This window comes from Oncorhynchus tshawytscha, linkage group LG10 (genome assembly GCF_018296145.1).
Source record: "Oncorhynchus tshawytscha isolate Ot180627B linkage group LG10, Otsh_v2.0, whole genome shotgun sequence".
NCBI classification, from domain to species: domain Eukaryota; kingdom Metazoa; phylum Chordata; class Actinopteri; order Salmoniformes; family Salmonidae; genus Oncorhynchus; species Oncorhynchus tshawytscha.
Window position 1 is genome coordinate 19094435 of NC_056438.1, and position 24806 is coordinate 19119240.

At 46.8% G+C, this 24806-nt stretch overlaps 2 protein-coding genes across 2 annotated transcripts in view; both read right to left on the minus strand.

Moving 5' to 3' along the window:
- Positions 1-463: 463 nt before the first annotated feature.
- Positions 464-7341, minus strand: LOC112236312 (transmembrane protein 88). Its single transcript, XM_024404891.2, has 3 exons — positions 6839-7341; positions 4016-4423; positions 464-1690 (listed from the first exon to the last, which is right to left on the minus strand). Exons 2-3 carry the CDS (start codon positions 4415-4417, stop codon positions 1403-1405), a joined length of 690 nt encoding a protein of 229 aa, XP_024260659.1. The 5' UTR covers positions 4418-4423; positions 6839-7341; the 3' UTR covers positions 464-1402.
- Positions 7342-12056: 4715 nt separating this feature from the next.
- Positions 12057-24806, minus strand: part of LOC112236313 (lysine-specific demethylase 6B-like) — a 31269-nt gene continuing 18519 nt past the window's right edge. The window contains 11 exon segments of the mRNA XM_042328295.1: positions 12057-13602; positions 14718-14891; positions 15179-15305; positions 15589-15730; positions 16026-16213; positions 16482-16745; positions 17037-17221; positions 17322-17527; positions 19104-19209; positions 20203-20326; positions 20520-24232. Coding sequence (XP_042184229.1) covers positions 13579-13602; positions 14718-14891; positions 15179-15305; positions 15589-15730; positions 16026-16213; positions 16482-16745; positions 17037-17221; positions 17322-17527; positions 19104-19209; positions 20203-20326; positions 20520-24232 — 5253 coding nt within the window. The 3' untranslated portion in view covers positions 12057-13578.

A 24806-nucleotide genomic window follows, 5' to 3' on the forward strand; every position in this document is an offset into this window, starting at 1 on the left:
CGTAAAACAAACACAAAAGGAAGAAAAATAATCAAATAGAAGCAAAAACAGAAGAGAATTGCTGGAACACTTCTGCACTCACCGTGTCATGCAGTGAAAAAGCACAAGAGGGCACTATATCATAACATTCAAGTATCCTCTGGCGCTCGTCGTCATTACTCCCCCAGTTATATTATGTTGGTGGATCCAGACACACATTAGTCACATTTAAACTTGTGATAATATCCAGCTGGAGCGAGTTTATGTCACGTGTTTATGAAGTCCTCGTGCCAAGCAGTTGTACTCACTGGCTCTGCTTGTGATTTACTTATGCAATAACCTCTCCTCCACTTTGTAGAGAGGAGTGTGTATAACCCATAATGATGTGTGTGTGTGTGCGTGCGTGTGTACGTGTGTGCGTGTGTGTGAATGCATAACCACAATGAACTCTGTTTTTTTTTTTATAAAAGAAAAATGACTCCAATTGATTCCAAATAGGCTATATTTGAAAAAAGGAAATGTACAAGAAACAGTAGTAGTCATAAACCTTAGTAAATGAAATGTACAAACTATGCTAAACACAACATGTCCTTCAGGGTGTATAAAGGCTTAAAGACATTGTCTTGAATCAATGTTATTGATATCTTAAAGAGGTGTAGGTAGCCTAGTGGTTAAGAGCGTTGGGCAGGTAAGTAAAAGGTTGCTGGTTTAATAGGTGAAACATGTGTCTATGTACCTTTGAGCAAGGCACTTAACCCCAGTTGCTCTGGAAAGAGCTTCCTGCTAAATCACTCAAATGTTTTATAAAATGTGGACACATGGCAGTGATATATTCTTCATTAATGCCCAGTGTTTCACTGCATAAACTAAACGTAGTCTGCGGTGTGATTGAGATGCTTGCTGTTGATTTATTGCCTCTACTTCTAGAACAGTGTAAAAATCCCTGCTCCTTTTTCGTCTGCTATAACATTTTCGAACACAATATATCAATGGTTTAAAAGCAATTTTTACATTAAAGGGATAACATATAACGTGGTGGTGTGAGGGAGGTTACTTCGGTTGAACTCAGGCCAGAGGAATGGTTAACTTTGTTCTTTAAACTATGGTGCCTATACTGTAGTCTTCCCAGATATTAGTTTGGCTGCTGTAGTTTTTGTCCTCTTTCTCCTCCCTTCTCTAATGTAATTCTTCCCTCCTTTCATTTCCTCCCTCTCATCCCATCTCCCTCCTCTCATCCCATCTCCTCTAATCTTGGCTCGCCCTTCCTCCCCCTCACTCTCCCTCCCTCCTTTCTCCCTCTCTCTCTTTCTTACCCCCTTGTCTTTCTCTCTTTCTGCCTCTTCCTCTCTCTTTCCCTCCATCCTCCTTCTCTCTCTCCTCCTTGCACCCTCCTCCAACCTCAATCCCTCCCCTTTCTTCCCCTTCACACCCAGACCTTTCCCTTCCCACCTCCCTCCCCTCCAGACCTGCTGCCTCCACAGCAGCCCCCTCCCAGGCCATGGTGTTTTGTAGCGGGCAGGTTCTTGTAGACGGCCCTGGAGTACGGTATGAAGCAGAGCCCCAACTGGAGGTGACGCGCCAGGCGGCAGTAGGCAGCCAGAGCCAGTACCAGGAGGGGGGTGACCAGGAGGAACCCGACCACTAAGAGGGCCACACAGCCACCGTCGCTCAGCAGGTCCGAACAGTAGCGGGTCGTCCCCTGAGGGCGCACCTGGGGAGAGGAGAGGGGGCAGTGGAGGAGAGCAGAGGGTTGGTTTTTCTGGTTGATTATGTTGCTGTTTTTCACATGACCAGAAGAATGTGTTGCACCAACAACGAAGAGATTGACATAATGTTCTTATGACTGTATAATGACAATAATGCAATGTCAATGCAACAGAAATGTATTGATCTCAAATGTTGCTATAGTTTCTGACAAGCTGATGAAGCGAATCAAGCTTTCTGTTGGAGTCTTGTCAGAACAGATGGAGAGAGTTATTGGTTTCAGCACCCATGTTCAAGAGAAGTGAAGGATGGAGGAGTCAGAGACGAATGCGGGGATAGACAGATGGAGGAGAGGAGAGGAGGAGATGCAGGGAGACGATGACGTGCCCCTGTTGGAATGTGTGTCGGAGGTCAGGACAGACACAGAGCAGATCGCAGTCTGACACACACACACACACGAAGAATGAGGGGCCCTTCCATAGATGAAATGTGATGAATTGCCATTCTTATATCACAGCTGTGAAACATCACAATAATATCTATGGATCTTTAGAATTAAAATGTCCGCCTGCTGGTGTGGTATGTGATGTTGTTAGTGTGAGGGAGAAGTGGTAGAAGTGGTAGCAGAGAATGGAGAGAATGTGAGGAATGCACTGGAGGGAAAATGGAGGGGCTGTCACCCTTCCTTATCTCTATGTGGTAAGAACAGAATATGCAAGTGGAGGGGGATGGAGGGAGAAAGGGAGGGAGAGGAGAGGCACAGAGGGGTGAGGGAGGGAGGGATGGCGGGAAACAGATTGGGAGGTGAATAGATAACACTACAGTATGTCCATGCTTATTTCTACTTTCTAAGGCCAGGGGGTTTATGTCCCACAGCCAACCTTCTGAAAATATTTGATATTCATAGCTCTTATTGGGGTGTCTAGCTTTGAAATCATGCAACTGTATCATGCCAGTTAAAGTTAATGTTGTTTAATGCAGCTGCTTAGTAGGGTAGGCAGTCATTGTAAATAAGAATTTGTTCTTAAGTTCTTAACTGACTTGCCTAGTTAAATAAAGGTTAAATAAAAAATAAAAATAAATCGTGAAGATATTCCCTTCCCCTTTTTCAAAATTGTTGGTGAATGTTTTTCAGAGTTTGTGTAATTCAATATTTTGTGACAACGAACTGCGAGATCAGGATAACTTGTTTAGCTAGCTTTAACATTCCTTCCTTCCTTCCTTTCTTTCTCATCCACCTCTCTCCTTTGTTTCAATCCTCCCTCTCTCTCCCTCTCCACCCTAATCCCTCCTTAATCTGGTGCCACAAGGTTCCTAATTGGTTAGAGGGGAGGGGAATCCTGTAACACACACACACACACACACACACACACACACAGTCATTAGTAAGGTGGGGCTAACTGGGGTCAAAGGTGTGTGTGCGTGTGTGTGCGCGTGCGTGTGCGTGTGTGTGTGTGTGTGTGTGTGTGCTCACGCATGTGCTTATGCGTGCGTCTGTCTGTGTGTGAGCTCAAGTGTGCTAAATTCATTTCGCACTTAATGTTTTCCTATTTTGGCTGTGAATATGTGAGTGTGTGTTTAAAGCTTTCTTCAACATATCCTTGTCCTAGATTTGTAGGAGTTAAAGCATATAGATATGGGACCAGCTAGGCAAGCTAATCCCTACCTCCCTCTATTCTTTAAAGTCTTTCCCTTGACCTCTGACCTGTCCAGTCAGATTCTCAAAAATTCTCTCCAAAATAGCTCCATATTCCCTATATAGAGCAGTGCTTTTACCAGAGCTCTATGGTCCCTGGTCAAAAGTAGTGCACTATAAAGGGAATAGGGTGCCATTTGGAATGCAGGCCCTGTTCTTAAACATCTGAGAAATACTCTCTGGCTGATCTGCTTATGAAACTCATCACAGAGGGCCAAACTCCACCCTCATCTTCTGCTAAAATATTCCAAACTCATGCTGGGTGGTGAAAGTTTAGTTATGAGTTTTAGGATTCACAGTTAGTCCCTCCTGAAATGTCAGCCTATATCACTACTCTGTATACCATAGGATTATTTAATATTATTCTGATCTATTATCTAGTTAGCTTCTCGTGACGATACCTCTCGAAGGCTCTAATGTTATGAGTGTGTTAGCAAACACACCTTCACTCAGACACATACAGTAGATGAGTTATGAATGTGAAATTGAACACTCAGGAACTTTGGAAGATGGAGTAACCTTTCCTCTGAATTTTCCCTCGGGTTATTCATTAGAGAGCGTGACAACTCTCTGCCTGAATAGTAGAAGAAGGAGAAGAAGAAGGAGAAGACAGCCCCCACCACTTTCCCTCCTTACCGTAGAATGACACAGGAACCCAAACACCACCATCACTATAGCCGGGGTGAGGATGAGTCCGAACACCAGTCCGGCCAGGCAGGCGTTGATCCCCGCTATGACCAGGTTCTGGGCCGTCACCAGCACTGAGCACGCCCAGCAGTCCAGAGAGCCCCTCAGCTCCAGGGGAGCGTCACTCCCTCCTCCCCCGCTCTCGGCTGCAAAGTACGGGGGAGGCACCACCACGCCGGAGGGTGTCCCCACGGGGGCGGTGGAGGCCAGGGAGTTGGAGTGCTGGAGGTGGTGGTGGTGCTGGTGCTGGTGGTGGGGGTGATGGTGGGGGTGCATGTGGGGGGAGAGCTCCTCAGAGAGGTCAAGGGCCTGGTGGTGAGCCCCCTTCTCCAATGTGCCGCTCATACTCATGGTCAACTGGGTAGGAGGGGAGGGAGAGAGAGGAAGAAGGGGCAGAGTTTAGCCAGGTTTGCGAAAGCACAAATGGTCCCTACTTCTCGGATGTGGAAATACTGTTCCAAGCATATTGCGAATGTGAAATGGTTTGGCTTTTCATGAGTGGCTCTTTATAGTGACAGTGTCATGCTTTTTGATAGCCAATTTGTGCAACAGAAGTCTCTCCCTGTCTCAAACTCATGTCTATCGCAAACTTGGTTCGTAGACATATCATAACTGAGGTTCAGTCTTCAAATGTAGACTGAACCAGGGAGTTCACAGGGAGGTTAGAGGACTTTATCTGTTAGAGGAAGAGGAAGGCAGGCTGCACGGCGTAATCTATCAACTCTTATATCTTCTGTCAGAACAGGATAGTTATCTGAAATCTGATTGGCCCAGAGGAAAGGAACCTAATTGCCAGGCGAGGGTGCACAGAGGATGATGATGGATAAGATGAAGATGAAGGGTAAGAGACAGAATCAAAGGATGCGTGTGTGCATACACGTGTGTGTGTGTGTGTGTGTGTGTGTGTGTGTGTGTGTGTGTGTGTGTGTGTGTGTGTGTGTGTGTGTGTGTGTGTGTGTGTGTGTGTGTGTGTGTGTGTGTGTGTGTGTGTGTGCGTGCGTGCGTCTGTGTATGCCTGTGCACGTGCCTGAATGCATTTGTTTATCTTGGCACTGGTTGAAGACTGCAGTTCATGTCTTGTCAGAAATAGAAAACGTACAAGTCATGTCATGGCCTTATGTTCAAGACACTTTAAAAGTGTTGTTTCATTCTTCCAGTATGGTAAAAACAACTCCAAATCAGCGCAGACCAAGTTGAACGTTTCCCTGAATCAGCGATAAGTAACAACTCATAACTGACATGTCCCATTAACAGTGACAGGATAGCAACCCCCCACTTACTAAGCGTTGCCCAAAACGGCCTGAACAATGGGCCAGGGTCAGTTGCCAGCCTTCCTCCCAGAAATACCCCTGCCCTCAGCACCGCTCTGTACCGCTCTGCACCAAAGTGATAAATCTATCAGGACAGACCAGAAAGGCCAAGGTCTAGAACTTAACAATGTTAGTTCAGAAGTTGTGTAAAAGTGTATTGAGCAATATTCCACAAGTGCAGGGTAAAACGAATGCCATAGCAAAGAGAAGAATACCCACAAACGTTTTGGTGGTATGTAAGTACACTCAAGAGAATTAAGGCAGTGTTTGTATGGGTATTGTTCTTCTTCCTCCCCTTAGTACTTTTAGTACTGGCACATCTAGCACTTCCACAGGTGCAGGATACAAAACCACCCACATATTAGGTATTGGTAGGGCCATGATCATGCTGCTGCTCCCCCTATGATCATTCCACCCACCCCCTCAATAGTCTTTACTTAGCTTCCACCCCAATGGACATTTATTTATTCCTCACTGCCACAGTTGTTATTATGTATATAGTGCTATTTCAATAGTTTTTTTATTACCATTTTCATTATTTTATTTCACTAGTCCTGCATGTTGGAGCTCAAAGCCTAAGATTTTCACTGTACCCTGCAATCACACCTGCAACCCTGTACACGTGACTATTAAACACTCGGAATCTGAATGAGTTTTTCCTGACCATGATAAACTCCTGGCCATAGACATAGGGTATACGTGGGTACTCATCTTCTTTTAACCACCCCTTCTTACTTTTACCCGACAAACACACATCACCCGCATACCTCATCCGACCGCTAACCCTGAACCCAACCACGCTACGGAAGAGGTCCACTTGAGATGTGTCCCTGCCAGACGTCGCTACCTCAACAGTGTTCTGCGTCAACCTCCCATTGTTAGTGAAGTGTTGTCGTTCAGGTCTAAGGTCGGGGGTGCAGGAAGAGTCCAACTAGCTCACTCATTGTGATCTAAGGCCCTATACTTGGCCGTTACTTGGCCTACACTTGGCCGTTACTTGGCCTACCCTTGGCCATCTGTTTTACACAATGTACTTGGCTTGCTTTTTTCCATTTTATGAGGCGTTGATTGTTTTTCATAACCATGGAGACACTTGATCTTAACGCTATAGAAATGATTGAATTACCTACAGTATCTTCAAATGAGCTTCCTCTCTAGCTTGTGGTCACTGATAGAGCACTGAACTACATTCAAGCTGGTCCTTCAAATATTCTGACATTCTCATCTAGAACATTCAGGAGAAGCTCTTTTGTTCTATTATTCTATTGTCTTTTGGCTGGCAGTTGCATACATGTGACGCCTGTCTGAAACGTGACCTACGCATTTAATTATCAGTGATGAGAACCAGAATTGTCATTTTAAAATGCTTTTGTGAACGTTCTTTCATAGATATTAGATTAGAAATCATCTGAAAAGAATGTTTTAGTTAATTCAACCTCTCTGTGGCTGGTTTCTCACTCACATTGCGTGGAGCCGGGTATAGCCTCTCTCTGATCCTTGCGGTTCTCTTCTCTTCTTGCAAGTTACACTGAAACTCTCTCTCCTCTTAACCACGTATACAAGCAGGTGGACAATGTTCACAAACGTTAACAACTTCTCTCTCTCTCTCTCTCTCTCTCTCTCCCGTCTTCTCTCAAATCTCCCCTTGCGGTTCTCACGCTTCTAGTCCTTCATGCATCAGTTCAGATTCCTTCACACTCTTGTCAATGAAGTTGGGACCAGCTTGTATTGTAGTGGCATGCTGGTATGTTGGCCTTCTGTAGCCGTAGTGGTGATCTCCTGCTGTTTCCACTCGTCGTCGGTCCGTCAGGGATAAGACAGTGTGCTTTGTTTTTTCATCCGTTGTTCTCTCCCTGACTGCAGTTGACTACTCCAGCCTCAACGTTTTGGGTCTCAGCTCCTTAGAATTATCCCAAACTTCTGTACCTCCCACCGTCAGTCCGCCCCTCCTCTTCTCCTATTCTCACTCTTTCTCTGTTTGATACAAGAGCCCCTCTTGAGGAATTAGAGGGATGCCTTTCTCTCCCGCTCTCACTCTCTCTCTCCCCTCCCTCTTTCCCCCTCCCTTTCTTAACTACTACATTGAGTGCTTGTGCCCCTTCCACTCACTCCCCTTCCTCTATCTCCCTTTTAACTACTATACCCAGTGCTTGCAAAGCACCCACATCTCTTCTCTCGTTCCCTCTGTTAACGGTGTGTAGCACTCTGGGGGTCTTTGGGGTTGGAGCTCCTCTGATAACCTGAGAAGTGATGGAGCATGTGGAGAGAGGGAGAGGGGAGAAGGAGAGAGTGAGAGAGAGACGGGGAGAAAGAGAGAGCAAGTGTTTATTTAAAGAGCTGCTGTGGTCTAATCAGCAGTCAGGGATGGAGCAGAGTTTACACGGTGCCCCTGACATCCCCACCATGTTACAGACAGGATCACAACCCTGGTTGGTTAGACTAACTTATATAAACAGTGCTTTTGTTATTGTACAAAGATTTCTGTAAGTAACACATTTTGGTATGAAACTTTACTTACACTATTAGCCCCAACCCTAGCCTTTAATTGAACCCTGACCCCAAACCTAACCCTTAACCATAACCCCAGCCTCAGCCCTAACCCTAGCTCAATCCCAACTCTAACCCTAGCTTAAACCCTTAACCTAACCCTAGCTCCAACCCTACCCCTAGCCTTACCCTAGCCCTAACCCGAGCCCTAACCCTAGGCATTCAGTTGTACAACTGACTAGGTATCCCCCTTTCCCTTTCTTCAAAACCCATGAGTCTGTAGCAGTGGGAGATAGTGTTGAGAGAGAGCAGCTTCACAGGGCGGGGATGGGTGGGCCAGTTCAGCTCTGATAGTGTTTAGGGATGGGTCCTGCTGAGAAAGGTCAAGACCCCAGATAGAGAATGAAAGGAACAGAGGATGAAGGAGGAATAGAGGATGGATGTCATAACTGTTACGTGTCACAGAGATGTAAAAGATGTTTTGATGTCTAGAGAGTGATGTCACAACCTGGTGTTCTCTTACGTTGAAAAATAACAATATTAGGAATCACGGGTCAGACAGATAACTGGAGGGATCAGTGGGACAAGGGAGGAAGAAAGGGTTATAAGCAAGAGAGGGGCAGAAAAATAATTTCTCAACTGATAAGAGAGCGAGTACAGATCACAGGAATCAGAGAGACTGTTGGCTAATCTGATTTTCTCCCCTCTCTGTCTATTTTCTCTGTCTTTTCTTTCTCTCTTTTCTCCTTTGAGTTGGTCAGCAATTATTTTCCTTTCTCTCTCCACTGGGATTTGCCCTCAAATCAAATGAAAGTTTATTGGTCTGTAGATGTTATAGCGGGTGCAGCAAAATGCTTGTGTTACTAGCTCCTAACAGTGCAGTAAAATGTCAAACAAGTACACAAACACATAAAAAAAACATTTAATCAAGAAATGTCAGAAGGAAACAACAACCCAAATAACACTGTTTCAGTATTCCAATTGCAATCTATGTGTATATACACCGAAAAAATATACTAAGAAACAGTATACGAAGACATACTAAGATATTGTAAGATATGTAAGGGATAATCAGTTCTATGGAAAATGATGAATGACGTGGAAGGTGTGTTCCACAACGCGGCAGCTTAGTGATGGACCTGACCTTCCACGGAGTTGCATTATTTTACAGAAAACGCATAGAGCCCCATACATAGAGCCCCGAGTTGATTATCCATTTTATACCATGATTATAATTTAACTCATTTGCCTCTACAAATATGTTCATTTACCGGTTGAAATGTGTTCAAATCCACTGAAGTACACTACCGGTCAAATGTTTTAGAGATGGCACACCTGTTAATTGAAATGCATTCCAGGTGACTACCTCATGAAGCTGGTTAAGAGAATACCAAGAGTGTGCAAAGCTGTCATCAAGGCAAAGGGTGGCTTCTTTGAAGAATCTCTAATATAAAATATATGTAAATGTTTTTAACACTTTTCTGGTTACTACATGATTCCATGTGTGTTATTGTATAGTTTTTATGTCTTCAATATTATTCTACAAGGTAGAAAATAGTAAAAATAAAGAAAAACCCTTGAATGAGTAGGTGTTCTAAAACTTTTGACAGGTAAATTAGTGTAGCTAGCAAGTTCACTAGATAACTACAGGAGTTGCCATGGTAACCAAACAAACAGACTTGGTAGTTTAACCAAACCATCAACCCTAGCTTGCTATTATGAAAATCGAATTCAACAATACCAATACTGTTTTCAATTCTACTTTTGCTTTCAAAAGCAGCTCAAACAAAACATGCAAAAATGATCTTTAGCCATTGAATTCTACCGTGCAAATATTACGTGCGATATAGAGAAATTATGCACGCTCTAGAATGCCCGTCAAGTCAATAAGAAATGAGTATTCAACAATGCCATGGTATAAAAATCATATATACTAAGATAGAGATAAATGAATATACTCACTCATACCTGAGTGGTGGAGGACAGACGCCCTGTTTATACCTGCCGATAAAATACGTCCTTCATCCTGATCTTGATCTGACCTGTATGTTTAGACTTATAAGATCTGATCACAATCAGATCACAATTGACCTTTTAGTCGTCTAGACCTGTCTAAAAATGAAGGCACGATCAGAATGTGGACAAGATCAGGACAAAAGATGCAAGTTAGAATCAGGTATAAATGGGGCTAGAGAGACAGAGGCGATCAAAACAGGCTGAAATATATGAGTTAGAGATACTGATCTTTACATGTTGATGTCATTTGTTAGATGATAAGATGCTTATCAGAGCAAAGAAAGAAGACAAATGCCTCATCAGTACCATCTTCTACCTCTGACTGTACTGTACACCCAAGAGCCTGATTTGCATCTGTGTTTATGTCATACACAGCCTATGGTTTACTTGGTTAATGTTGGATTGTGGAAGAAGTGGAAGATGAATGAGTAGATGGGATGGGAGGAGGGTGGAAGTCAGGGATGTGGTTTTACGCAATGCAATCAGAAGTGCTGCTGAGAGAAAGAGAGTGACCAAGTAATAGCTTCCAAAACTAACTGTTGAAACCACACAACTCTGATATCACACAGGTTGATTGAGTAATTGTAGTGTTTGCATTTTGTGAGTCTGTCCAACCAACTCTTATGGAGACTCTTAGCCAATTTTTGCCAATACTCCTCTCCTACTGTGCCATGTTGAACCTATTCACTGAGGGAAACCTTGAAGAAACGTCTTCAAGTAAGGTATATATCCACATAACAATCTATATATTGCATTGATACCATCTGAGTAATAGTAAATTAATAATAACTTACTTCATAGTCGGCTATGTTTATTAATAACCCCACACACATCATCATCTAACCCCCCCCGCCCCACCCCAGACTGACCATCCGTGGCGGTCGATATCAGGGCGTAGTGGACGCCGGATGCAACTTCCTATGGAAGCAGGATATCCTCCGGTCTGTCCAGCGTTCCTCTGTCCTTGACCCCTTGTTGATCTCTTCACCCCGGGTCACAGGACGGGACACACGGACATTCTATCTCTCACCGCTTTCCACTGATGAGGCAGGAATGAATCATTATTCTGAAATAACTGATATTAGATGGACCCAATAGAGAAAGATTAGGTAAAGGACCAGATCTGTGCTGGATTGGTGGATATGTGTTTGATTTTGAATATGATCGGCCTTGTTTTATGAGCGGCCTTTGCCTTCCCTCAATGTTGTGTATATGTCTGTGTTGAAGTCTCCTGATTGTATTAGATCAATCAGCATCCGTAATCATGGATGTCAAAACAACTACTGGCTATTTCACCACCATTCAGCGGTAGTCCATTCCTATCCCCTGAAATAATTCACACGTACTATAGAGTTGTCTCTGTCAGTGAAATGATCAGGGGAGAGAAACTGAAATCTCTACTTTGTCATTGAGTCCTGTGTGCTGCTCCCTGCTATTTCCTACCCTGTCTGCTATCTGTATGACACTGCTGTTGGTTAGGATCTGCTTCCTCACTCAGTTTACCTTGGATGAGATTCACCATATGGAAACCCCTGTTAACACCGATTTTTATTTTTTCTACACACACAAACAAAACTGTTAGTGATTGTCTTGAATGAAGCGACCTCTGCAAGTGCCAGGCATATGTTGCGACAGCCGAGCGATATGAGGGTTTGGGTTGTTATTGTATATGGGGCCAAAGTGTAAATAGAAGATATCCGCTCCTCTGTCTCACATCCCCTCACACCCACGTCAGTGGTCAGTCTGTCAGCCAATCAGCCACAGGCAGGAAGTCATGAGCTGGATGTTCAAAAACACCATAGATGGATTATTATTATATATTATATTTATTTTATTTAACTAGGCAAGTAAACAGTCAAGCAGGGTTTTTCCCTCTCGGTTTGAACAGGCCAAATGTTCATGGGTAGCCCTGAGGGCTTTATTCATTATGCTAGATTCTACACTATATTTTATAGTTACAAGGCCACAGTAGCCTACAGTATATTTTCAGATTGACTAACTGGGATGGTACATTATTTCTTTACGTTAGGTGATTTCCAATTGGTGGTGGTATCTGGTAAGAGATGGGGTCTGTTTCAGACATCGGCCAGAACAACTCAGGTGACTGTGTTAGCAGTTCAGCTGAGGTGAGTACCATCAATGTAATTTTCAAGTTACAAAAAATATATATGCAAATGTGGCTTTAATCGAAAGCATTTATTTATTAATAATAGTCATAGTAATGTCACACAAATTCACAAAGTGTTTAAGACATGTCTGGCTCAGTTTGTTGTGTATGCGTGTCTGTGAATTCTCTAAACAGTGCAGTTTAAAATGAATGAAAATGTATTTTGGAACAGGAAAAATAGAATTCTCATCTTAAAAAGGATTAAAAAGAAGAAATTGTTCATCAGAGAACTGTCAATACTCCAACAGATAACATTTAAAAAATCATTCATTTAATCTAAAGGCCCCTAAAAAGGATGAAAAACAAAATTACGATTTCTCGGATAAAAAAAATGTACAGAAAATGTAGTTGTTTTTTTCACGCATTACAGAGACAGTATTCCGTTAGTCAATTTTCTACCTCGGCTGTGTATCCTAGCAACTACAGGGGAAGGTGTAAGTTATATTCATTAGAAATATCATTTATATATGTATAGAACCAGAAGAAGCACCAGAGAAAACTTTGTCCTCCTGTGACACAGTTGTTACAGAGGACTTAGAATCACCATAAAAACAAGGGGAGAACATTGGCATCCAATAAATACGAGACACATTTTAAATTAAAAAAGAACAATGTACAATGTAAACCCCCCCCCCCAAAAAAAAGAATAAATCTGTATATAAAAAAAAAAAACTCAAAACAAAATCAGAGGTACAGCACAATTCATTATTACACCAACTGAAATATTATCACGATGAAAAATGGAAACAATTCATTAAAACAAAGACCTGATGTCCTAAAGAGGTGTGACAATTGCCTTCTTTCTCTCTCCTAAGGAAATAAACATTATACATTTGTAAAAACACAAAATTTACAACACATACAAGAGTCAGAAAGACAAGAACTAAAAAACTAAATTGTCTTTAAAACCCGTATGTTTTGAAGCATTCCAAACCCCCCCCAAAAAATGGGTCTTCTTATTCTTAATGCTTTTAGAAAAATGTCATCTCTATTATTAGTATTTTCCATCTTATTTCTCTTCTAAATACAAGTCACAAGGCCAATGTGGTATATATCTAGGCTGATCTAGTCTTAAAAAAAAGGAAAATAAATTATTTTAGAAAACAGCACCCCACAAAAAAATACAAACAGCATTTACACATTTCAGTATTCAAGACGACAATTTGTTTTAAGAAATCCGGAAATAACAAAAATTCATGCCATTGATAACAACCGTCAACTCAGTTGCTTGTTTACAATGGTAGCTAGCACCAACTGCCTTTCCGTTTTTTTTCAAGTCCTCCAGAAACCAGTAAGCTGGTCTTGAGCACCGTAGACAACAAAAGTAAACTGGAGTTTGATTGGCGGTTTGGTTTTGTAAACAGTGATGATGAGTAGTAAACTGGTTTTCGATTGGCTGTTTTGATCGGCAGTAGTCGTATAAAATATCTTAAATAAGGAAGGAAAAAAAGGTTAAAAGACATTTTAAAAGGTGTGTTTAGTCCCGTCTGGCAGGAGTTTTGGTTATGGCTGCGAGACGTGGAGGATCTTCATCACCGTGAACTGGGCGCTGCAGCCTGGAGAGAGAAGACAGGACAGAACATTAGATATACTAGCCTCAGATTGTCAGGCAGATGTATACAAAACACAGTCAGGGCAGACTGAGTGAGCGTGCTCTTGTCTTACAAAAAAAACTGAAAAAGGTTGTGTGCGCGTGTCTCATAATAAGAAATAGTGTGTGTCTGTGTCTCATAAGAAAGATACAAGTACTTGGAAGTATAGCTAGATGGTGCACTGTCCTTCTCTCAGCACATATCAAAGCTGCAGGCTATGGTTATATCTAGACTTGGTTTCCTCTATCGTAATCTCTCCTCTTTCACCCCAGCTGCCAAACTAACCCTGATTCAGATGACCATCCTACCCATGCTAGATCATTTATAGATCAGCAGGTAAGGGTGCTCTGCAGGGGCTAGATGTTCTTTACCATTCAGCCATCAGATTTGCCACCAATGCTCCTTATAGGACACATCACTGGACTCTATACTCCTCTGTAAACTGGTCATCTCTGTATACCTGGCGCAAAACCCACTGGTTGATGCTTATTTATAAAACCCTCTTAGGCCTCACTCCCCCCTATCTGAGATACCAACTGCAGCTCTCATCCTCCACATACAACACCCGTTCTGCCAGTCACATTCTGTTAAAGGTCCCCAAAGCACACACATCCCTGGGCCGCTCCTCTTTTCAGTTTGTTGCAGCTAGCGACTGGAACGAGCTGCAATAAACACTCAAACTGGACAGTTTTATCTCCATCTCTTCATTTAAAGACTCAATCATGGACACTCTTACTGACAGTTGTGTCTGCTATGTGTGATGTATTGTTCTCTCCCTTCTTGCCTGTTGTGCTGTTGTCTGTGCCCAATAATGTTTGTACCGTGTTTTGTGTGGCTACCATATTGTTGTCATGTTGTGTTGCTACCATGCTGTGTTGTCATGTGTTGCTGCCTTGCTATGTTGTTGTCTTAGGTCTCTCTTTATGTAGTGTCTCTTGTGTTTTGTCCTATATTTATTTTTGCCTTTTGGTAGGCTGTCATTGTAAATAAGAATTTGTTCTTAACTGACTTGCCTAGTTAAATAAAGGTTAAATAAAAAATATGCGTGTCCCTCATAAGAAAACGATTCGTCTCCTCACCAGGTTGAATGTGTCGTAGGTACTCATTAGCTCCTCCATGCGGTACTGCTCCAACACCACTACATTGTTGGAGAGGCTGGGGTTCCTCTGGCGGGCACAGTCCTCACAGTGGACCACGTAGGTCTTCCTGCTGCCGCTCTCAGACGTCACAAACAGCAGGTCAAACACCTCCACCTGGTGGACAGAATATATACACACACCCAGTCAGTATACAGGCAGGGATCACTGGGCTGTGCGACAGGGCTCAATTTGTAATGCATGGGGATGAATTGAAAGCATGCTGAAGCAATCATGAGGGAAGACAGCGGGTTGAAGTAATGCGGTTTTCAGAAGAGAGACGGGCTCTCTCTGATTGTAAGGTAAGTGTTTGTGTTTTGGGTTCAGTTAGAAGGTGGTTTGGTGCTGGCAGATGGGGGGGTTGAGGGTTTGTATCGCGAGAGCTGGGTAGATGTATTACTCACGTCACACTCGTTGCAGTAGTAGGCTGGCTCATCCTTCACCCGGCTCTGGTAGGAGATCTTCTTCCCTGCGGTCACCAGCTGGTCTCGCAGAACCTGGATGTGCTTGATGGACTGCAGCAGGCAGTGTCTGAGGGAGGGAGAGAGGATGAGGTTCGAGCCCTGAATGGAATACCACGGGTATGACAGAAAATTACTTTTTACTGTTCTAATTATGTTGGTAACCAGTTTATAATAGCACTAAAGCACCTCGGGGGTTTGTGGTATATGGCCAATATACCACGGCTAAGGGCTGTATCCAGGCACTCCGCGTTGCGTCGTGCGTAACAGCCCGTAGCCGTGGTATATTGGCCACGTACCACTCTTTCTCTGGCCTTACTGCTTAAATAGAGGACCCATCAGCCTGCACTCACTTGATCATCTTGTATGTGTCTGGGTCGGTGACCTTCACGGTGCGGGCCACGTTCCAGGACACGTGGATCATGGGGACGATGGACTTGACCTTCTTCACTTCGTTCCACTCAAACCTCTCCAGGGCCAACTGGTACTGGTAGGCTGCAGAGAGGAACAACGCTAACATTAGTGCCTGACGTTCTGAAAGCTCTTCAACAGTCAAATTGTTAGTGACCTTGTATGTTTCTTCAACGGATCTTCAACATCCGTCCCCTACTTATGCGTTTGGTTGGTGTGGATTTGGACTACGGTCATTAACCTCAAAACTCTCAAGTCAAAATGACTGACCAAGACAAGCAATGGCTTTAAGGCAATACGTTTCAGTAGATGGGCGGAGTCAAACATCTGCATCTGTAGCAAGAGTAATGTAGTTCCCTTTATCAGGGAGTTAACGTACAATTGAGTGGTCCCACGTTCCATGCTATGTTGTTGCACCAGCCCACAGCCTGGACCCAGTGGACGGTCCCTGCGTTGATCCACACCAGGTCTCCTGGTCTCTGAATGAAGCGGTACACAGGGATGTTGGAGCGGTACAGGTCCTCCAGAACAGGCCACCAGGAACCGGTCAGGTAGTCTACTCCATGCCTGAAGGAGGGGGGGGGATACTGGGGTTAGATCCTCTGAGGTAGTGGGTGATACGTTGGGAGAATGGTACACTTGAGTAGATGAGACACTTGTACTATTTTACATTCTAAGGACTCACGAGCCGAGCTCTAGTTACCCGGAAGGGCGAATTGGACAGATTTCTTTCCCTACATCAAACAGTCTCAAATCAGGAATGGATTATTGTTCCTCATCATCAACACATTCAGTAAGTCACGCTAGTGTATCAACCAATGGCCACACTACTTACTTTTCACAGAAGTCGTTGATGGCTGGCCAGTAGTTTTCGTGCACAGAGAACCACTCGCAGTCTCCAGGCCCAATGTTGACGTTCACAGAGCAGAAGTTGTTGTTCTCCTGGTGGCCAGGCGTGCGGCTCCCGGGGACCTTCATGTAGAGCTGGACCGTGTTCATGCCCAGGATGGTGTGTCCTACGTGGCTCAGCATGTTGCCGCTGGACGCCACACGCATGAAGGCTGGTAGCTTCTGGAGCTCCTGCAGCTGGGCCTTCCACCTGGGAGAGAGAGGGAGAACAGGGTTATTGTATTTTTTAAACTGGCCAACAGAACCCAGTCTGAGTGGCAGTAGTAGCATCAATGCTATCATCACTAAGGATCTTATGTACTATTGTGATTTTACACAATATGGCCTTGCTTAGCAATGGACGTGGCTTATGTAATAAAGATGCAGTACTGAAACCTGACCAGTAGGGGTCAGCAAAACCTCAGAGGAAAGTTCTGGAACAAATGGGAAAAGTCCCACATGTTCTATGTGGTAATAAAATGCATCCCTATCTCCAGCTTACCTCTTGGGGTCTGACAGATCAATGTTGGTGCCAAACTTGATGATCTTCCCCACTGGTTTCAGCTCGGTACTGGTAGCGTCTTTGCTTGTGGGGTCTTTGTTAGACGTCTCAGAGCTAGTCTCCTTACTCTTCTCTTTGTCTTCCTCATCTTCGTTATCATCATCTTCATCACTCCCCTTCTCCTCCTGAAGACACAAAAGAAGAAGGTAGAGGTAAGTGAAATATAAGAGGTGTGTGTGTGTACACATGGTGTGTGTGTGTGTGTATCATTGCATCCATCCATACCTGGAGGCTCTCCTGGAAGCTGGAGGCCTGGTACTGGGCGTACTTGGCGATGGTGGTGTGTGAGCGGCTGCTCTCGCAGGGCCAAGTCTGCCCTGTGCCGCTGGGGTCCCAGTTCTCATCAGCAGGCTGCTGTACCTGGGTCCTCACCTCCACAGCATGCTCAGAGTTAGCATCCACCAGAGACTTAGTCGAGAACAGACCCAGGTCTGTGGGGAGAGAGAGAGAAACAGTGGTTTAACATAAACTCAGCAACAAAAGAAACGTCCCTTTTTCAGGACACGGTCTTTCAAAGATAATTTGTAAAAATCCAAATAACTTCACAGACCATTGTAAAGGGTTTAAACACGGTTTCCCATGCCTGTTCAATGAACCATTAACAATTAATGAACATGCACCTGTGGAACGGTCATTAAGACACTAACAGCTTACAGACGGTAGGCAATTAAGGTCACAGTTATGAAAACTTAGGACACCAAAGAGGCCTTTGTACTGACTGAGAAACACCAAAAGAAAGATGCCCAGGGTCCCTGCTCATCCGTGTGAACGTGCCTTAGGCATGCTGCAAGGAGGCATGAGGACTGCAGATGTGGCCAGGGCAATAAATGTCAATGTTCGTACTGTGAGATGCTACAGGGAGGCAGGACGGACAGCTGATCGTCCTCTCAGTGGCAGACCACGTGTTACAACACCTGCACAGGATCGGTACAACCGAACATCACACCTGCGGGACAGGTATAGGATGGCAACTGCCAGAGTTACACCAGGAAAGCACAAAATAGATTGAGAGAGGCTGGACTGAGGGCTTGTAGGCCTGTTGTAAAACAGGTCCTCACCAGACATCACCGGCAACAACGGCGCCTGCGGGCACAAACCCACCGTCGCTGGACCATACAGGACTGGCAAAAAGTGCTCTTCACTGACGAGTCGCGGATTTGTCTCATGATGGGTGATGGTCGGATTCGCATTTATCGTCGAAGGAATGAGCATTACACCAAGGCCTGTACTCTGGAGCGGGATCAATTTGGAGGTGGAGGGTCCGTCATGGTCTGGGGTCGTGTGTCACAGCATCATCGGACTGAGCTTGTTGTCATTGCAGGCAATCTCAACTCTGTGCGTTACATGGAAGACATCCTCCTCCGTCATGTGGTATTCTTCCTGCAGGCTCATCCTGACATGACAATGCCACCAGCCATACTGCTCTTTCTGTGTGTGATTTCCTGCAAGACATGAATGTCAGTGTTCTGCCATGGCCACCGAAGAGCCCGGATCTCAATCCCATTGAGCACGTCTGGGACCTGTTGGATCGGAGGGTGAGGGCTAGGGCCATTCCCCCCAGAAATGTCCGGGAACTTGAAGGTGCCTTGGTGGAAGAGTAGGGTAACATCTCACAGCAAGAACGGGTAAATCTGGTGCAGTCCATGAGGAGGAGAGACTTAATGCAGCTGGTGGCCACACCAGACACTGACTGTTAATTTTGATTTTGCCCCCCCTCCCCCTCCCCTTTGTTCAGGGACACATTCCATTTCTGTTAGCCACATGCCTGTGGAACTTGTTCAGTTGGTCTCAGTTGTTGAATCTTATGTTCATACAAATATTTACACATGTTAAGTTTGCTGAAAATAAACACAGTTGACAGTGTGGGATGAAATGGTGTGGCATGATTACTATTTGTAGGTAGTGCAGTTTGAATGAATGATGTGTGTGGTTACTGTGGTAGATAGTGTTGAATAAATGATTGATAACGACGTGAAGTGTGTGTGTGGCGGGATGTGTTAAACTCACTGAGTCGTAGGGATCCGGCCAGTCCTCTGATGACAGTAACAGGGTTCTTGGGGTCTGTACAGAACTGCAGTAGTACTGGGGATAAGGCATCTCTCTTACTCTCCAGCTATGGAGAGGTGGGAGGATAGAACAGTTAGTACAATTATAATAATTCACATCAGGTGCCGTTTTCTACCAACAGAGGGCAGTACAGTACTGGCTCAATGTGGAGGAGGGATTGACTTCACTACTTGTATTTGTGTCAGATATTGACATGTTGAATGCATTGAGCTGTCTACTGGCACACAGCTCGGACACCCATGTATACCCCACAAGACATGCCACCAGAGGTCTCTTCACAGTCCTCAAGTCCAGAACAGACTATAGGAGATGCACAGTACTGCATATAGCCATGACTACATTGAACTCTATTCCACATCAGGTAACTGATGCAAACAGTAGAATCAGATAAAAACAATAATAAACCTGATGGAACTGGGGAGACTGAAGCAACACAAACATAGGCACAGACACATGCACACACACACACAATAACATACGCACTATACACACACGTACACCTGGATTTTGTGTTGTAGATATGTGGTAGTAGAGTCGGGGCCTGATGGCACACAATGTGTTGTGAAATAAATTAACCTTTAGTTAACTAGGCAAGTCAGTTAGGAACACATTCGTATTTACAATGACGGCCTACCCAGGCCAAACCCTCCCCTAACCTGGACCAATTGTGTGCCACCCTATGGGACTCCCGATCAAGCCCGTGATCAAACCAGTGTCTGTAGTGACGCCTTTAGCACTGAGATGCAGTGCCTTAGACCGCTGCGCCACTCAGGAGGCCCAAAATGTCATGTTTAAAAAAATAATAATATATATATATATATAACTGCCTAAATTTTGCTGGACCCCAGGAAGAGTAACTGGCAGCAGCTAACGAGGATCCATAATAAATACAAATACTGGCTTAGAAAATGATTTTAATTTCACGCTACACATTATTAGAGAAAGAGACGGAGTGTAATAATATCATGGGAGACGGGGTGCAGAGAAAGATAGATATGTGAGATGTGTGGTGGGGTTATGGTGAACGACAGGGACTTACATAGATGCTTGGTGTGGGAGGGTTGAGTTTCTCCCGTGGGATGGGCTCTGTAGTAAACAGGGGCTTGACAGAGAATGCAGGGAGCAGGTAGGACTCTCTGAACTTCCCCTTCACCCTCGCACCCCTGAGAGAAGAATTATTTTTTTTTTATAGATAAAACACAGTCACAAACTAGAGCATAAAAGCTGTCTTTTTAGAAATGTATTTACTAGAATGGACCATCCTTTACTTCCAGTTGGTAAAACCGCCCCACACGCTCTCCCACAACACTCCCGCCTTGTTCACCCCTCCATCCCCCTCTCCTCCACCATACTCACTTGCAGGCCCGTATGACCTCTGCGGCTGTGTTGTTTATGTTGATCTCCTCCAGCGATGTCCCCTTCTCCTCCACCTCCGAGGCGATGAACGTCTCTCTGTCTCCACTCTCCACCTTGATCAGCCTGATCTTCAGCTCCTTGGGCGGCCCGTCCGACAGGGCCTTCAGCTCCTTGGGCGGCCCGTCCGACAGGGCCTTCAGCTCCTTGGGCGGCCCGTCCGACAGGGCCTTCAGCTTCATGAAGTCAGCAGCCGAACCCTGCAGTGTCGATCCAACCTCACTGCCCTGAGAAGAGGACATGACACCAGAACTTTTTTCACTTCTACTATGGGACGCCCATTCTGAGGGTTCGTCTCCGCTAGTGGAACCAGCCTGTTTCCTCCTCTTCCGGTCTCTCTCCATGTCAGCGTGAACGTGGTCGCGGTGCTTCTCCCGGATCTCCTTGCTCTGGAGGTCCAGGTTCCCAAGGATCCGCAGGTGTTCCTTCTTCTCCTTGTGAACTTTGCCCTCCTTGTGCCGTTTGGAACTGGAGTGGGAGGAGGACATCTCCTCTCGTTTCTCTCGGTGCTTTTTCTTCCTCTCTTTCCTGTCCTGGTGTTTCTTGCTGCTACCGTGTTCCCTCTTCTTCTCAGTCTCTCTGTCCTTCTCCCTGTCTCGTTCCCTCTCTCTCTCAGGCTTGTGGTGCCTGTCCTCGTGTTTCAGCTCAGTCTTGGTCCTGTCTGAGGTGTTGTTGCTGGGGAGGGAATTGGAGTGCCGGGTCAGGGAGACCTCACAGCTCCGTCCCAGCTCGGCTAGAGAAGACTCAGAGATGGTAGTGAGCTTCATCTCTTCTTTCGGCTCCTTCTTGATGGATTGTGTGGAGGGATTCAAATGTGACTTTGAGGAATGGATCCTCTTCTCCGTGGCCTCCCTCCCATCTCTCCAGATATCAGGCGCCTCCATCTTGATATTGACCTGTCTCTTGGCCTCCCAGTTGGAGGGTGAGTGTGGGCGGGACTTTCGGGGCGGTGTAAAGCCCGGGTGATTGGTGGAATCGGAGGTGGGGGAGGTGCTATTCTGCTGCTGTTGGATGTCGGGACCCAGAGAGAGGGAGGAGGAGTACTTCAGTCCCCCCAGAGCGGAGGGGGGCGGGCGGCCAAATGGACCTCCTCTGTAGGTGTACTTCTGGTTCTCCAGGGCGGCCGGGGACTTGAAGGTGCTGCTCACCCCCGTCTGGTGGAGGTGGGGCCTCTGGGGCGGGGGAGGGGAACTGGACGGGGTCTCCGACTCCTCTTCCTCATCTTCGTCGTCGCACTCGCTCTTCGCGGGCTCCGGGAGACCGTAGAGTTTAGCCAGGTCGCTGTGGCTGTAGTTAGTCCCTGACTGGGGGTTGGGGTTGAGAGGGACGGCTGGCTTGTGGAGCTCCGGAGCGGGTTTCGGGGTGGGACAACCCTCCTCCTCTTCCTCGTTGAGGGAGGAGGTCCGACTGCAGGGGGAGGCCATGGAGCCCTGTCGGCTCAGCACGGGGGGGCTGGCGTGGAGGTTCGCCCCAACAAAGTCGTCCTGCGGTTGCTGCTTGGGCGCCGGAATGAGGTCCGGGGCGCACAGGTAGCTCTTGTCCGGTGGCACGGTATCAGAGAAGGTGTTGTTTTCTCTAGCTCCATTTCGGTCGCTGCTATAGAAAGATTCCTCCTCCTTCTTGATGGACTCATCCAGCATGGCCATGATGTTGGCCAGACCGTCCGGGAGTAACGTAGAGAGCTCCGATGATTCCTCCTCAAACTGGGCGCTGTCCGAGTCTCCGCTGCTGCTGCTGCTGGCGCTGCTACCCAGGCTGCCTAGGCCTCCGCTGGGCATGCGCTTGTGGAGGAGACCCCCTGTGCTGGAGGTGCTGCTGGTGGTTCTGGAGGGGTTGGTAGCGGACGAAAGGCTGTCCCTGGGGAAAGCCTGGAAGAGTTTGGGGGGCTCTCGGAGGGTGATGCTGATGGAGCTGTGGAGGGGACCCGTAGCCCCCATCACTCCTCCTCTGGCCTGCTGACTAGCTTTCTCCTTGGGTTGGGGAGTGTCTTTGGGTGGACGGGGGGTGCCTCGCATGGTGGTGTTATTTAAGGGGTGGTTGGGGTAAGAGGTAACAGCAGAGGGGTTGTTAGGGTAGGAGGGCCCCAAAGAGGACCGGGCGTTGTTCCCTGAGGTAACGTTACTACTGTGAGATGACTGGGGACTCCCACTCCATTTCTCCCTCTGCCTCTGCTTCTCCCTGGCATACTCCGTCTGGGGGGTGAGAGGGGGTGGCTGCGACCTCTCCAGGGGGGCAGGAGACGGTGGTGCCTGGCCTGGGGGACAAGGGGTGCCCCGGCCCGGCTCAGCCAGGGGTAGGGGGCGAGGAGGAGGACTGGCTGGGGGTGGTGGGGGTGGAGGTAGGACAAAGGAGGAGGAGGTGGAGACAGTGGACAGGCGAGGAGGAGGTGGGGCAGAAGAAGTGCTGCCTGACAGGAGTCTCTCCAGACTCTCGATGGCGGACTCCTCTCTCCCCTTACTGCTCCTGCTCATCTCCTCCTTCCTCTCCATCCTCCTCTTCCTCTCCTCATCCTCTCTTGCCCACTCTCTCCTTTTCTTCCTCTCCTCTTCCTCCCTTTCTCTCTCCCAGTCCCTCCTCTTCCTTTCCTCCTGCTCTTTTTCCCATTCCTTATTTCTCTTCTCCTCTTCTGCCCTCTCCCACTCCCTCCTCTTCCTCTCCTCCTGCTCTCTCTCCCAATCCCTCCTCTTCCTCTCCTCCTGCTCCCTCTCCCAGTCCCTCCTCTTCCTCTCCTCCTGCTCCCTCTCCCAGTCCATTCTCCTCTCCTCGGCCTGCATATGACCCTGCAGCTCAGCATCCAGTTTATCCAGGGCCTCCTCCATGGACTGGGGGGCTGAGGGTGGTGGTGGCTGGGGTCGAGAGTTAAGATACCCCTGGGCTGAGGTGGTGGTAGCCTTGGGTGGCTGGGGTGTAGACTGGGCACAGAGTCTGGAGTAAGAGGGATTGGAGCCTGGCTGAGGGGCAGAGTTGACCGTGTGGGGTTGGGGGGCGGTCATGGTGCGGTCATGGGGCGAGCTAGTGACCGCCGTCTGCGGGAGGGGGTTGGGGTGAGACCCTCTGCTGGTGATAACGCTCTCCCCTGCCCTCTGGTGTCCTGAGGATGATGACGAAGAGGAAGGAGTGCGATCAGCCTCAGGCCGTCCGTAGTAACCCTTCCCCTGGACAGACTGGTGGTGGTGGCGGCTAGGCTGCTGCTGGGGCCTGGGTGGTGCCCGCTGGGGGTGAGGGTGGCTGGCAGTGCCCACGCGGGCTCCCTGATACCCTGGGTGTAGCATGGGGTGGATGGGCCCCCTCTCTGGGTCCCTCTCCAGCTGAGATGGAACTGAGGTCTGGTGGAGCATTCCCATCGTCTCCCTGCCTCTCCTGCTGCTGCTGCTGGGGGTGTTGTTAGCTGAACACACAGCAGGGGGCGCTGTGGTCACAGTGGAGAGTGCAGGTCCAGTCATACTACTACTGTAGCGGTTGTTATGTGACTGTGAGCAGAGGGGATGGGGGGTGATGACTGGCGTCCTGGTAGGAGTTATGGGGGAGGCCAGAGGGGGGCTGACGTGGGGGCGGGGGTGCTGATGATGCTGGAGGGGTGCAGGACCCCGGGTCTCCCCGACCTGGTTCTGATGCTGCCCCTGAGATACCGGCCCTGCCCTGTAGAGACCTGACTCCTGTAGGGAGAGACACATGCTAGGTTAGTACACTGAAGATACTGCGCAATACAAACAGACACGGGTCGCTTCCCAAATGGCACCCCATTCCCTACACAGTGCACTACTTTTGATAGGGCCCATTTGGGACGCCAACCCGATTCACTACAATGCAAACGTCCATTAACTAAGTCCATTAACTAAGCCCATTAACTAAGCCCATTAACTAAGCCCATTAACTAGGCCCATTAACTAACTAAGTCCATTAACTAAGCCCATTAACTAAGCCCATTAACTAAGCCCATTAACTAAGCCCATTAACTAAGCCCATTAACTAAGCCCATTAACTAAGCCCATTAACTAAACCCATTAACTAAGCCCATTAACCAAGCCCATTAACCAAGCCCAATCAATTCCAAACAGAACCATCCACTAAATGACAATGAGTAGGTAAAATGAGAGTTGTTCACGGACTCTTCGGGTCTACGTGAAGTGCCCAGTCAGCCCGCCGGGCGTCGATTCGGGATTTTGAAAATAATCCGTGTGAAAAAGGCGGAGATCACACATTAACAAATGGAGGCTGGGTGCAACATTA